General features: G+C 42.7%; 2 protein-coding genes and 1 long non-coding RNA gene across 4 annotated transcripts; 2 read left to right on the plus strand and 1 right to left on the minus strand.

The window, feature by feature from the left end:
• Nucleotides 1–41: 41 nt before the first annotated feature.
• On the minus strand, nucleotides 42–1,647 carry LOC130518028 (uncharacterized). Its single transcript, XR_008947897.1, has 2 exons — nucleotides 1,373–1,647; nucleotides 42–413 (listed from the first exon to the last, which is right to left on the minus strand). It is a non-coding gene; the product is annotated as an uncharacterized LOC130518028 (long non-coding RNA).
• A 336-nt stretch (nucleotides 1,648–1,983) lies between these two features.
• LOC130518024 (homeobox protein Hox-A2a) lies at nucleotides 1,984–4,935 on the plus strand. Its single transcript, XM_057020326.1, has 2 exons — nucleotides 1,984–3,360; nucleotides 3,882–4,935. The coding sequence occupies exons 1-2, from the start codon at nucleotides 2,997–2,999 to the stop codon at nucleotides 4,607–4,609; spliced, it is 1,092 nt and encodes a 363-aa protein (XP_056876306.1). The 5' UTR covers nucleotides 1,984–2,996; the 3' UTR covers nucleotides 4,610–4,935.
• A 2,731-nt stretch (nucleotides 4,936–7,666) lies between these two features.
• On the plus strand, nucleotides 7,667–14,347 carry hoxa1a (homeobox A1a). 2 transcript variants are annotated; one of them, XM_057020328.1, is made up of 3 exons: nucleotides 7,667–8,591; nucleotides 8,949–9,051; nucleotides 9,131–9,271. In XM_057020328.1, the coding sequence occupies exons 1-3, from the start codon at nucleotides 7,991–7,993 to the stop codon at nucleotides 9,141–9,143; spliced, it is 717 nt and encodes a 238-aa protein (XP_056876308.1). In that variant the 5' UTR covers nucleotides 7,667–7,990; the 3' UTR covers nucleotides 9,144–9,271. The 2 variants fall into 2 exon arrangements, with proteins under 2 accessions (XP_056876308.1, XP_056876307.1); XM_057020327.1 differs by adding an exon at nucleotides 13,070–14,347 and having other exon boundaries at nucleotides 7,671–8,591; nucleotides 8,949–10,711.
• Nucleotides 14,348–15,201: the final 854 nt, after the last annotated feature.

Below are 15,201 nucleotides of genomic sequence, written 5' to 3' on the forward strand. Positions count from 1 at the left end.
TAATTTGCCACGTCCCATTATCAAATTAAATTCAAACCGAATCCTTAAATATGCTTTATTATTTTCATGAGGGTGCTCAAACTCAAACCAATTACAGATTAAACAATGCGAAATAATAGTGCTATAAATGAATATAAATGCTTTCAGTTAAAACAAGGTATAGACAATATTTATATTAAAACATTCACAGCAAAGACATGCAGAAAATATTACAAAATCCTGTAATCCTATTTATAATCATTAACATACAATAAAACGGCCGCAGATAAAAACAATTATTGAACTAACACTCCTCGATTTGCCTTTCTCTTGTTTCGACGTGAAGCAACCTCTCGGGTGGCCTTTTCCCCTCCTCTCATCTGCGTGGGCACATCCATAATAATAAAAATGTCACCAGGCTCTTCGTGGAGGTTCTGTAAAGAGACCACAAGTTACACGAGAAACGGTTTAAAAAATTATTCCTTGAGAGGTTCAGTCGCTAAAATGGGAGTCAGGAAGGATGCAGGTTGAATAAAACCCGTAATGGGATTATTTTTCTTTCATTTTGTCTATTTTCACATGTCAGTTTAACTCCAAATGTCCATGCTATTAATCTGATTTAAAATGTTATTTTTACTCATGGAAATACCTATTGATATTTTATAGATGGATGTTTAAAATATAGCTATCTTTGAATGCCTTATTTTCTACCTTAAAATTATTTTTTATTTTATTTATGTTTATGTTGATACTTTTTCTCAGGCCTGTCTCAAAAGCTTTTTTGAAATTCAGTTCGTTTGGGATTCATGGCTTAATGCAAACGCTATATTTAATATATGTATTTTTTGTTCTCACATATGTTACAGGAGCAATTTCAGCTCAATCTGACTGATATGAAAGGGCATGAACACTAGCAGACGTGACATATGGTTAGTAGGGAAACATTGAACAATTGAACCGTACTGTGTCACAGGAAGAAACACACACACACACACACACACACACACACACACACACACACACACACATACGCACATGCAGTGAGGCACTCATTTGGGCTGTCTTTCAACTATAAAATATAGTTTTATATTTTTCTTTGTATTTTCATCTGTGGAAAAATCCCTGAACCAATTCTGTTCCACAGTTTGTAGGAGAGGCAGAGCTGCACCAAATGCCACCACCCACTCATTTCCTTGGACACAAAGCCTGTGCGTAATTCTAAAAAAAAAAAAACGCCATCAATCTCTTCCCTGAACATCTCTGTCCTTCACTACAAGGTCTGGGTTCAAAACCCTCCTTGCCTACCAAAGCGATAAATTCATGGCGTTAAAATTACAATCCAGGAACCCGTCAATATAAAAGCCAGGTACAGAAACAGCTTCGCCCTACTCACCGATGGCGCATTACCTCCTCCTTAGAAAAAGGAAATGGACGCATGAGGCGCATTTTTTTGCTGCGTTCCTATTTATCTCTTAAAAGATCCCTCCAGCGACAGCCTGGCTGTGACTCCGAGCAGAAACTGGTTCTAATCTGAGTGGCCAGTGTTTCTCGCCGTTTCCTGGCTGCATTTGATCCGGGGGAGAGTTAGAAGCCTTAAATGTGTTGCGAGGGCACCGAGCTGTCAGACCTTTTGGCGAGTAAGATTGATCGCGCACAGGCTTCCAGCACTCTTTGTTTGGTATATAAGCAACAAACCTAGAGAGGCCTACCACTTCTCTTATTTCCTCTCTCCCTCACTTCCTTACTCTCCCAATAAGACATATTTTTTTAAAAAGGAAATACAACATGTGCTGCTTAGGCAACAAGCACCTCGAACGTGGCTTGCGCAGATTAGTTTGGAAGGGCTATAAAAACCACTGCAACGCCGCAGGGAAGAGACATTCATTGACACTTCTAGCTACATAACTACCCCTCAAATGGTGTCGTTGTCAATTGTGAATATGCATTATTGTTTGGTTTAATGTAATTTCAGGGAACATTTCTCCTGGATACACAGACAACAGCATCTCTCCCCATTACACCTACTGTCTTCATTCTTCAGTTTTGTGGCTTTCAAAACATGACCACAAATAATCTTTTGCAAATATTTCTTGGGGTGATGTTGAACTATATAGAAATGTACCGATTATTTTAGCAATTTTCAATTCTCCCGGTGCATTGGTATGTTAACTGCATTATAAAAAATATATACATTTAATACAGAGTCATATTCGAAATAGGGTACTTTCTGTAGCTAATATGTACTAAACATCTGTTATGCAAAGAAAAGTTCTGATAGTGTAATATCTGTCAGTGTTAACTTAATGGATTGTATTTTATTGTAGGAAATGTCAATGCAGATTTCACTATTCCACATCTTTAAACAATCACATCTCTTCCTGGTAATGGACACAACGAAATGATTTGATGCTTTTCCACTATTGTAGCCTCTTGCTATAGCTATTGGCAAGAAATGTGTGTGCGTTCTGTGGTTGTTTGTCTGTGTGTGCGTGTGTCTGTGCGGCGGGGGCGTTCTCGACTGACATCCTCAAACAATACGAGAAAGAGGAGTGCACGAATCCGCGCACCCCGAGCTGGGCTCCTTCCCTGTAATGGTGAGCGTCAGCCATTCTTAAAAAAACACATTTTGTAGCTTAGTGGACTGGACTGGAGGAGCGAGAGGAGGATAAACTCAGCGGACAAAGATGTAAATAAAAGCAGTCGTCCCAGCTGAGCGAGGCGATCTTCATCTGAGTTTTTTTTGGATCAATCATGCAGACAGTGGCTTCTTTTGATTAAACCCCAAATTGTCATTGGGCAGAGGTAATCATGTGACAGCCTATTCGGTCCAATTTCAACCTTGTCTCCATGAATTCAATAGTTTAATAGTAGCTTGGTCCCCACACGACCATAATCAGTGATATAGAAAAAACACCACGAGAAGATTTTTTTTGAATATTTTTTTCCCTTTTCCTCGCAAGGCTGCAACATTTCTAAAAACAAGCGTGCAAACTTTCCTCGGTTCTCAGGGAGTGGAGATGAATTACGAATTCGAGCGAGAGAGCGGTTTTATCAATAGTCAGCCGTCGCTTGCTGAGTGCCTGACATCGTTCCCCCCTGTCGCTGATTCATTTCAAAGTTCATCAATCAAGAGCTCGACGCTTTCACGTCCGACACTGATTCCTCCTCCCTTTGAGCAAACCATTCCTAGCCTGAATCCGGGCAGCCATCCGCGGCACGGCCGGCCCAGACACAGCCCAGATGGATGCAGCCCGCTGCCCACAGCCTCTTTACCCCCGGAGTATCCCTGGATGCGGGAAAAGAAAGCCTCCAAAAGGAACCACCTGCCGAACTCCACCACTACTACCATCTCCAACGGACCTGTATGCTTTTCCCCAAAAGGTGGGTGATTTAAAACGTGTTTATTAGCTGTTGCTACAACCAGAACCCCAACTGGGGCCTTTCTTTTAAAAACGGGACTTTTGTTCGGATATGGGCTTATTGGTTTCATATGGTTGTGCTTCGGGGCAAAATGGGTAAAAGTTTGGCTAAAGTTTGGTGATGAGAAATGATTTATTCCTTTAGCCGTTGCACGGTTTTCGCGTGTGACAGTAATGAAGAGTGATGGAGTGCCGTTGCCGAGGAGGGCAGCTGGAGCATTCATTAGTATCCCACACTGGCCCTCGCTGCTTTTGGGGCGCACTGGCTTGACTTCATGGTTACGTTGGCTGTGTTATTAAATATAAAACACTGCGATGGTTATCCGTTGAGCTTTAAAACTTATTAGGTGGACTCAGCGGCACCCGCGCCCATTTTGCTGCAGTGTTCTGTGGCACAGTGATTGTGAAATTCATAAGCAGCGATCTTGTGCTGCAGAACTGTGCCAGACATTCTATAATATCGTGGCGCCGTTTATTTTCCAGGTTCGCCTGAGATCGTGGAGAGCGCCGGGGGAGGAGGAGGTGGTTCCCGTCGGCTAAGGACAGCGTACACAAACACCCAGCTACTGGAGTTGGAAAAGGAGTTCCACTTCAACAAGTACCTTTGCCGGCCTCGGAGGGTGGAAATAGCGGCTCTGTTGGACCTGACCGAGCGACAAGTCAAAGTGTGGTTCCAAAACCGGCGCATGAAGCACAAACGGCAGACGCAGAGCAAGGAGAACCACAATGCTGAAGGGAAAGGCCCGAGCACCGAGGAGGGGATTCACAGCGACGAAGAGGACGAGGCCCCCGTGTTTGATCGTAGCGGGGCCCTGCTGGAGAGAGATACCTGCTCCTTTCAGAAAAAGTCTCACGGTTCGGCGCAGCAGCACCACAATAGCGTGTCCATGGGCTTTGCTGCTGCGCCGCTGAACAGCAATGACAAAAATCTGAAACATTTTCCCAACCCGTCACCTACTGTTCCAGGCTGCATGTCAACAATAGGCCCGGGCTCGGCATCTGGCCCGGACAATGGCGACAGTCCCCCGGCTCTGGATGTTTCTATACACGATTTTCAACCTTTCTCCTCGGATTCCTGCCTACAGCTCTCCGATGCAGCCTCGCCGAGCTTGTCGGAATCATTGGACAGTCCCGTGGACATTTCTACGGACAGCTTCTATTTTTTCTCGGAGTCTCTAACTACAATCGACCTGCAACATCTGAGCTATTAACTAAAATCAATCACAGTAACTGTTTTTCGGACAGTAAAATCAACCTACGATGGTATTAACTGACGTTATTTGATAATATGGCACATTTATTTTCATGGTATTTGACTTGACGATTAATACAAGGTAAGGAAGAAATTAAGTAAGTGGATATTGCTCAAAAACAACGCGGATTTACAATAACAAACTGATCTCCTGGAATGGAAATTACGAGTGTATGTGAATTACGATACAATAATAGGCCTATGGAACCTGATCGTTATTATTTTTGTATAGCTATCAATGTTTTAAATATTTTTGTTAGAACATAAATAACTTGTTACAAAGCTTTTCATGGTGTGTTTGAGTCCTTTATAAAATATAAATAAAATTTTAACCTGAAAAATCCATGCAGAAAACTAAAATGAAATTAGTAGAGTAAATAGAGAGCCGTATGCAAATTTCTCAACAGGTTGGCAATGAATATAATTTGTATAATCGGGTGGCACTGTGATGACACAGGTTTCACTTTTTACAATTCTTTTAATTGCATTGTAAATCTTAATGTCGTACATCGATATATAGGATGCATATAAAGTAAATACTAAGATAAAAATCTAAGAACGCTAGCATTTATATGTAAGCCTTTAATGAAAAGATGGACACGAAAACTTACCAAAAGCCTCATTTTTTTATTTTCAACAACGCCTTAAAAATACCTTTCTCACACTGATATGATAGAAATGAGTCCGTTCTAATTTCATCTTAAATCTATGCCGAGTAAAAGCAAATATGTGCACATGACAGGGCTCTTAACATTGTGTGCATGTTGCAGGCAAATACCCGAGCCATGTTTGCCTTCAGGAGCTCATAAATCACTCCGTGGCATGAATGAGACGGACATTAAAGAGACCAATTGTGGCGTAATGTGCACAAATAAAACCCCACTTACATTTTCATATGGGACTCCCGATTCCTCGTGTTAAAGGGGGCCGAGTCTCTGCGTGCGTTTGGTAATAATTCATTTTTATAGCTTGTTTAAACACGGCTCTGGCTTGGTGACAGTATGTAGTAGCTGCCTGCTTAGTTTGACGCTGAAATCCTTTCCTGCGTGTTAAAATTCAAACCCAAAAGAGACTAAAATTATCATTTATCTTAGAATAGCAAGGGAAATAGACAGTTACTTAATAGGGTCCCTTCATCAAGATTTTTATGCATTTTAGATGATTTATAACATTATTTGCAGAATAAGGGCTTGAGGTCAATGTTGGGATTATGAATATTACTAAAATTGAGGCGACTGGTGGGAATCAGTAAGTACCTCTTTGCAAGTTGGCTTCATAGCGTGTTCAACTAACAGCCAAAACAACCACCGGTTGCAACACTTGACGGATCGATCTAATATCTCATCCACACTTGCAATAAACAATCTCAGGACTTAGGCAGAGTGTTTTACCGAATGATCTGGAAGCCATAAGCAGCCCATCGACTGACTGAACGTTAACCAATACTGGTTCACTCGACTCTGCATGTGAGACGGAGAAGGGGGTAAAGTGGTGTAGACTGCACTCCTCCTCACTAACCACAGGGCGAGTCTAACCAAATCATTCCGATACAACGCGCCCTTTCTGCGCGCATGTGTTCACACAAAGAGCCCAGAAAGCTCCTTTAGGCCAGTTTTCCACATGCAGGCGAGGCAGTGATTGCACCCACTCTGGGCTGCAGCAGGCAGCTGACGAGACAGAGACTGTAGGTGGGGGTGGGGAGGAGCTGGTAGCATTGACCCCACTGCGCTTTAAAAAAAAAAAAAACTGGTGGGAGTTCTTTTTTCTTTCATAAAGTATTTAGTGGGATTTAAAAAAAAAATCTCTCATTAAAGAAAATATAGGAAGGGCATAATACACTTAAATATGTTTGGGAATATATTAATGAGAGGTGTGTGTGAGGTCAGTGACTACATTAAAATCAAATGTAATTAAATCAAAGGAGAATATCCTAAGGAATAGAATTGCATTATTTATATTGCATAATTAAATGATTTAATTGCCATAATGTCGTTGTATCAGATCGTCATTCTGAATAGCCTTACGGTTGCAAAGCTACATATGGCCAGTGGGGGCACCCGTCCTTCCATCTGATTTCCCCTTCCTCCTCCCTGCCTCCCTCCCCTCCCTCTTCCTTTCCTCCCTCACCGAGAGGCTGGTCGCGCACTCTGCTCTCTTGACGCCGCAGCTCTCCCACGCACATTCTCTCCCCCTCAGTTCTCTCCCAGCGTAGCTTTCCATAACCATTAATTTCTCCAGCAGCTTTATTTGATGAACTTAACAGGATAATCAGCCCGCGCTCGCACCCCGGGCAATGTGGGCGCATTAGCCCTGCTACGAGCTTGGCATTATCAGATCATTTGATCACCATACATGCGTAATGAATATATGTGGGCGTTAAACCGAGTAGATGACAGTCTCTACGACCTTGGGAGGGGGGAAAAATGAATACCATACAGTCATAATAATCAGTGCCCTAGGTATCACCTGTGACCTCCCTGTAAGGCTGAAAAATATTCATCGTGCACCATATGGAGAAGACATTAACATAAGAATGCTATTTTGACTATGCTGCAACTCAATTCTTTCTTGTCTGGAAACAAACTTCGCGTCTTCTCCTTTGCTACCAGGAGAAGGCTGTGACAATATTTGCCGAGCAAATGCCTGGCAGTTCAAAGCGTGAAACACTTCGCATTGCAATGGGACAGTGATGGCCCATTACAGCCTCAGGCGATGGCACACGCACTCTGAACTATTCATCTACAAGACCGTAACACAATTATTTATATATGACATCACAGCTGTTCTGTCTCACCGAAGTCAGAAATACGGACATCCATCCCAACACAAACACTGTTGAACACGCGCATATGTACGTCTACGCTCCAAATATGGCATACCTGAGGTCACAGTGACAGGTCGATCTTGCGCAGAGGCTGAGAGGGGCAGGAGAGTGCACCTCGGGGGTTACAAGCGTGGCAACCGTAGTCTCCTGCTCGCCGTGCGACCCCGGAGCTGCTGACCGCCGTCCGACTCCCAGCTCATTGTTTGCTCCACCAATACATTAGAGGCGTCGCGCGTCACCTTGATCGACGAGCGCCTGGAATTTAAATAGCCACTCAAACACCAATCCGTCAACGGCTTAGTGGATAAGGGCGCGTACCTGACTGGCTGACCTGGGTCCACGTGACAGCCCCTGTTCATTGATATCGGCCGGCGCGCATCAATTGCGTCTTCTGATAATGACCGAGTTTCGGAAAGGCGCGGGGCGTCACTCACGGTAAGAGGGGAGAGAGATAAAGACCAGAGGGTGTCTGAAGAGCGGAGGCTCCCTCGGCCCCCATTGCAGAACAATGCCACAATGAGCAGCTTCTTAGATTACTCTGTGATGAGCGGTGAAGGCAGTTCGTGCTCGGTCAGAGCGTTCCACTCGGACCACGGGATTACAACTTTCCAGTCCTGCGCGGTGTCAGTCAACAACTGCGGGACGGATGACCGATTCATGGCGAGCAGGGCTTCTCCTGATGGCATCCCTCACCAGTCATACCAGGCTGCTGTGAGCTCACTGGGCCTCGCTTACGGGGCCCACTCGGCCTGCAGCTCAAGCTATGCACCCCAAAGTTTCTGCACTACATACAACCATTACCCCCTTAACCAGGAAGTAGAGCCGGCAGCCGGGTTCCCACAGTGCGGCCCGCTGATGTACTCGGGCAATATTTCTTCCTCTGTTGTGTCTCAGCACCGTCAGGGGTACGGCACCACCCCGCTGGGTCAGCTGCAGTATACCCACTCTGCCTATGGCGCTGGGCATGAACAGCCAAGCCCTTTCACGGGATGCTCAAACCCGCTGTCACCGCTACACGCAGCGCACCTGGAAGCTTGCTGCTCACCTCTGTCTGAAAGCGCATCATCTGCACAGACTTTCGATTGGATGAAAGTTAAGAGGAATCCGCCCAAAACAGGTAGGTGCTGTAGTGTCTGAGTGAATGTGTGGGTGTGTGCCAGGCAGCCTTCTTGACTAAATTCATTTAGAAGGAATTAAGAGTTTAAATTTGACACTTCCTGGTCTTTGACGCTTTACATTTCTTATGAAACCATGTGAATAAATATTTATACACAGTATACAGTAACAAATTATGTTCAATTGTAATTTTAGCTCTTTTAAATTGTTATGTGAATAGCTGTAACTGCATGTATCGATTTCTTTTAATGCATTATTCGTTGTGGGTAAATGTTTCTCGGAAAAAGCCAAATATCTGATGAGACTAATATGTACAGTAAGTGGGCTTTACATGTTCAAATGATGTCTCTTTATGTAGGCAGGTCTGGAGAATATGGCTATGGAGGACAGCCGAACACGGTCCGCACCAACTTCACCACCAAGCAGCTGACAGAGCTGGAAAAAGAATTCCACTTTAACAAGTACCTGACCCGTGCACGGCGCGTTGAGATCGCAGCCGCGTTACAGCTCAATGAGACTCAAGTTAAAATTTGGTTCCAGAATCGGAGGATGAAGCAAAAGAAAAGGGAAAAGGAAGGGCTACTGCCAACCAAACCTACATCATCGGACTCCGGGGAGAGGAATCAGGAGAAAGTTGAAGATGGAGAATCAGAGAAGTCCGTCTCCGCTCCCTCCACCCCGTCTCCCACGTCATCCACGGTGTCATCTGGGGCCGATTCCTATCCCTCCAACTAAAGAGCGTCGTTGGTCATCAGGCCACCTGTATATAAGTTCATAAACAATGCGTCAAGAACAAAGTTGAGTGGAATGGATGAGAAAAAGCCATGCACTATATGGCATGGTCGACTGTCACATGGGATTATTTCCGAGTTTAACAAGAGTTTTATACTGTGTTTTGTGTTCCATGACGGACGAATGCTGCACATCTGGCACGAAATGCGGATCTGTGATGAGGCAAAGTTAAATTTGCACAGATGCATACCTCAAAAGTGCTAAAGATGTGCGTATGTCCTTGATTGCACTAGATGTCGTCAGTTAAGCAACACAAAGCAACCTCGTTTGTAGTCAACAGTGCTCTGTTACGCCGTGTTGTGTTTGAGGCCTGTCTGGGTGTATTTTTGTGAGATTTGCATGATCCGTGTTGCTTTCACGTGTTATTAGCGGGGCGCTGAGTTTTATCAGTTGGGAGCCCTTCATGTTCAATAATGTTCCTGGCTTTTATCTGTTATACACCTGGTGTAAATGAAGCACATTTGAATTTTTTGGTCAAGATTGCGTTTATGGCTCAGCGGTATGTATTAAAGTGCGTTTACCTTGACATACATCTTTGTTATTATCAAGGGAGATCTTGGAATGAAAGCTATTTAAGAGGTCTTTAAACCAGATATTCCACCCAAATCCGCCCAATCAGAACAAATCCACGAAGCAAGAGCACGTTTGAGCAACACCACATGCCTCTTTTCTAAGGCGCGGGGATTCTAAATGTATGCGTCTCTGCGCGCTCCCGTCCCTGGGGTAAAGAATTATTGGCATAAGAAAGGCAAGTTTATCCACGGCGGAGATGAGAGCGCGGACGTCGGCGTCATTTGTGATGACAACCTTATCGAGCTCTGGGCTTATTGAGGGAACAAAAAAAACAACTCTATTGATTAAAACACCGAGGTTAGGGCTATCGACTGGGGATGGGGCCCCCAAAGCCTCTGTCAGCGTTAACTTTTCACTCCGAGTTACACTGAGGTGTCATCATTCCCACCTGATGAACTGTGAAACCTTTCAGCTTTGCATATCAATCAGCAGGATACGTTTATTTTCTCACAAAGTCTTTAATTTAGGTGCATTTTATTCTCAAAGGGGATTTTTTTTAAATACCTAATCTAAACTCCGGACAAGTTTTGCAGATTACAAGCTGTAGCGTGTATCTTTGTCTAAACTCGCAAGAGGAGTTCTTTTGTGTTTTAATTCCTGGTGTGCAGCCTGCGAATCCATCTGACCATAAAAGGGGAAAAGGCGCCAAAAGAACCATGATTAATGAGCCAAGTTCACCTTTACCTAGGATGCACCTGCAGGAGCGTCACCACTGTGGAGCTGTGGGGACGCTGCAGCGGTGTGGCTGCTCAGAAAGTAAGTTTTACGCACAAAAGTCTGATTTATTTACGGCACATTTATGGGCAAAGTCTATGTTACCTTCACAGTCTTGTAAGTAATCAGGTCTCGCCTATACTTGGACATTGAACGTGACGAGATGGCGATATAACGGCAGACGCTCTCATTTTGTTGGACGAACTCTTGTTTCGGTATAAGTATCTACTTGTGTACACAGACATGTTGCTCGAGTTGGATTTGTCCTTTTGTGGTCAACTTAAAAAAGAGGAAAACTTGGGCTTAAAGTTTAGGCCATGGGATAAAACAGTGTCTACAGAACAGATAATTCAAGAGGGTTCAAGAGCAAGTTGAGAAACAAGATTGACAAATTTATTGTTGGGTGGCCAGAGTATATGAACATTGAATTACTGGTCAGCATCTGCAATATTTTAACCCTGTTTTCATTCAGGTGCCAGGAGTCTGTTTTAAAATAGCCATTTCTGTCTTTATTTATTTATAGAAACGTTTATTTATTAAATGTAGTCTCGTATTTGTTTTACATTTAAAGACAGATTAATTTTTGAAAACGTTTTAAAATATTAGTTCTTGTTTCATTTACGTTATTATAACAAGCTGAAACAATTTCTTCATCTTCTGACAGTGAATTTTCCCAATGGAAACACAACCTGTGTCTCTTTACGCATAAAAATTAATCCTTAGACATATTATTTAAATCAAACGTGACTACTTTAAAATAAAACTGCAATTTTGCCTGCAACCAAATTACTGAAGTCACATTTCTTTGTATTTAGACAAATATGATGTGAATTAAGAATGATATGTGATATTTTTCCGATTAAAAATAGTTTCTTTGTAAGATGATACGGGGGTTTATAATTACCGCTGTTTGTTTTGTTGTATTTGCTCCTTCTTCACCACCTTTCGCTGTCTCGCTTTTAAAAAACCAGAATTTCTTCTTCATGCGCTCTGCAGATGCAGAGCGGATTAGAGACGCAGCTGATCCTCAAAAGGGGCTGCAGGGTCAACCCCCGGTCACAACCTGAGTTTGTTGTCACAGCAGCACGCTGACCTAAACAAGAGTTTACAGGCAAACAAGCACCAGAACTACGCAGTCACAGTCCACCTCCAGGGACTTGTTTGACCAAAACACTATACTCGCTAACTTCACGTAAAAAGGGGATAAGTTCGTTTGAAATGAGTTTTCGTTGCTTCGCCCTTCAGAATTTGGCCCAGCGCAGCTGATGGTTCCCATTAGTACCTACAGATAAACACATGGACGATGACAGATGCTTGATGAAAACCATTAAGGCGCCGTGAATTGGGAAAAGATGTGCAAAGCTTTAAATACTCCAGGATTGTCACAGGAATTAAACGCTTCGTGCGTCCTTGGAGCGTCCCCAGCCGCCGCGTGCAAGTTGAAAACACAATTTCTTTTGAATTTCTATTTGAATGAAACAACCTATTTAATCTGCCACATTGTGGATTTGATTAAAAGCGATTATTTACATTTTTAATGTTGTAGAAAGTTAATACTGAAGTTAAAAAGAACCCCAAATTATCACGCCAGCAAAAGCCACACAAGACAGAAACAAGTAGAGCCGAAAAACATAAATTATTTTAACTAACATTCGTACATAAATTATCTGAGAAATGTACTACAAGCACACAATGAAACAAGACGAAGTGTTAAAACATACTTTATAAAATATAAATATTAGGGTTAGGGTTATATGTTATAAGTCATTTTTCTTTTATTTTAATCAAGTTAGACGTCCTAATTCGAATAGTAGAGGAATAGTGAAGACTATTTAAGAAGATGAAACGTGTGTGTGTGTGTGTGTGTGTGTGTGTGTGTGTGTGTGTGTGTGTGTGTGTGTGTGCGATGAGAGAAACAACAACAAAAACAAAAATAACTTCTTAAATTGTGTGGTAAGCTCCAATAATGTCTGCCTGTTTAGGATGTCTTGCAAAGGCTGACGAGAGCATGAAGGAATCCCAAGACATTTTAAATCACCACTGATCTGACCACCATTTCGCCACAACCGTGCACACAGTCAGAATACTTAAATTTGTTTTCATCAGCATTTTGGCCTACATCTAAGACAATTTATTAGTCTTGAGGTGAACTGTTGGCGAGAGAAAACATGCATTATTGTTTTGTTGCATTTTCAGAATATTGCAAATCCAAAAAATCCTAAAATAGAATATAAAACATGACTAAAATAAATTACCTATGCTCATCATTAAATGCACAATTAACTAGTGTTTTAATCATGCTTCACTTTTACCTCTACCAGCTATAACAATGCTTACTGAGTTATGTCAGAGCTTTTTATCCAATTAATGCTGTGTCTTTTCCATTTGTGTCTATTTCAGTGATAGTGGAAATGGAGGACTTCTGCTTCAATGAACACATTTTTTTCCTGTGTGTATTTGAACTTCCATGTTTTGGATCATATTACTCCAGCAGAGCTCATCAGGGTTGTCAAGATATTGGCACATCTGTACTTGATGACCACTCCCCTGCTGTGATTGGCAACCAAAATGAATTCCTTCATTGACAGATGTGTATCACTGTGCGCCAATAAAAGAACAGTGCCAATAGAGGGATTGACAGTGTGATAGAGGTGGAAACGGAGGGGGGAGAGGAGAAATGATGTCACATAGTTTGTGGTGTGGCGAGTGTGAAATGGCGTGTTGTGATGTTCCGAATGTGAGAAGTTAGAGTTCAGGAGGCAGACATCTGTGGTGGAACTCACCTCGAGGTGTGTCCTCCAGTGTTTTCGAGGTCCGTTTCTCTGCTAGAGTTCAGTCCCACTCGGCCAGATATTTTGACACAAAGACACGTGAACTGAGGAGAACAGCCAGGATGCCTCAGTGCATCTGAGGCCCAAAGGAGGAGAGCAGACTGGGAGAAGGGCTGCGGTCTAGAGATACTGGTCCATCCATCACACATGTCCTGACCTTAGTGTGACCCCAATATGGCAGCCAATGAGGCGCCTTCACCCCCTGAAGAAAGGCCCCCCCAACACACACTCACACAGGATCGGATGACACTAAGAGGAGTCTGGATGCTCTCTGTGTTGCCTATTGTTGTTTCCCCGATCTTTTGTTTTTTACATGACTAATGTGAGTACGAACACCTGACAGACAAGCTGTTCATTCCCTCCCTCTTTCTCTCTGTCTGCCACTCACACGTACACGCGCTTGTATGATCGTCTTATCTTAAAAGCGGTATCATTTTTGATTATACGTTATATATAGTAGAACACTATACTATAGTATACTTTTAATATTACAACAAGAAGCTAGAGTGCAAATAGAAACTCATTCATGTACATTTAGGAGGTCCAAATCTTTTCACATTCATATCAACCACAACCCTGAAAAACTTATAGGGTGTTACTAAATGTCTGAAACAACATGATCATGTTGATTGGTAGACATGTGGGTCTGTGCATACTGTCCCAAGTTCATTTTTACAGATAAGTGAGCTGAGCCTGTCCATCCGTTCCAGGTAAAGAGTGTCCTGGAGATAACCTTGGACTGCCTGGAATTACTGCACCTCAAGCCACTGTAAAGATCTGGGAAGAATCATCTCAAGGGTTTGATTGTTTCTATTGACGTGGTGCAATAAACAAATGTCACTCCTGAGTCACTCCATTTGGCTTCCGAAAAACTCTCTGCTGGCAGTAGCTCTGAGCTTGGCTGGTACCAGGGTTAAAGGGTTGGAATGATATTGGTGATATACAGTCAAATTAGCATTAATGTCCCACCCTTCTATTGAAGTGCAATGTTTGATGATGTTAATGCTCACTGAAAATATGTTTATATTATATTATATAGAATTGTCTAACCCTTTCCAAAGTTTTAAAAATAGTTTACCCTGTAATGTTGTGTCATACACCCAACTGCAGTTTTCGATATTTCTTTGCAGAACTCAGCAATTGTCCTACACAAAAAAGATAAAAGAATTAATATAAATGACAGTCTCATGTGTCACAAAGATTAGCACAAAAACCCCAACTACTTATCAATAGGGTAAGGCAGCGTTTTTGATATAAAGTGCTTGGGCTTTTTGTCAGGTGAAGCAGACCACATGGAGATATGCAAATATGCACAGGCAAACAACTCCAGGGCAGAGAGGGCAAGATTTCAGCATTTCACATTAAACATGTCAGTGTGTCAGACAGAGAGAGACTCTGCTCGGGGCAATGCATAGAGGTCAGTGAACTGAGTTGACATCATTTTACCTGCAAACCACCTGTCAATCTTCCCAAAGGAAGAGTGATGGTAGTCACGAGCGTTTTGACAGATGACCAACAGAAACACAGTGCGGGCAGGACAAAGAGCAAATTGCACTTTCAATGACCCAAATATGGATCCATCAACTCAGCTTGATATCTGATGAAAAAACGTAAAAAAAAAAAAAATCCTGAATTTCCAGAAATTATGTTTCAACAATTAAATGCCTCTGAGCCATAAGAGTACCACTCACATGGTTACAG

The sequence above is a fragment of the Takifugu flavidus genome, chromosome 21 (assembly GCF_003711565.1).
Source record: "Takifugu flavidus isolate HTHZ2018 chromosome 21, ASM371156v2, whole genome shotgun sequence".
Taxonomy (NCBI): domain Eukaryota; kingdom Metazoa; phylum Chordata; class Actinopteri; order Tetraodontiformes; family Tetraodontidae; genus Takifugu; species Takifugu flavidus.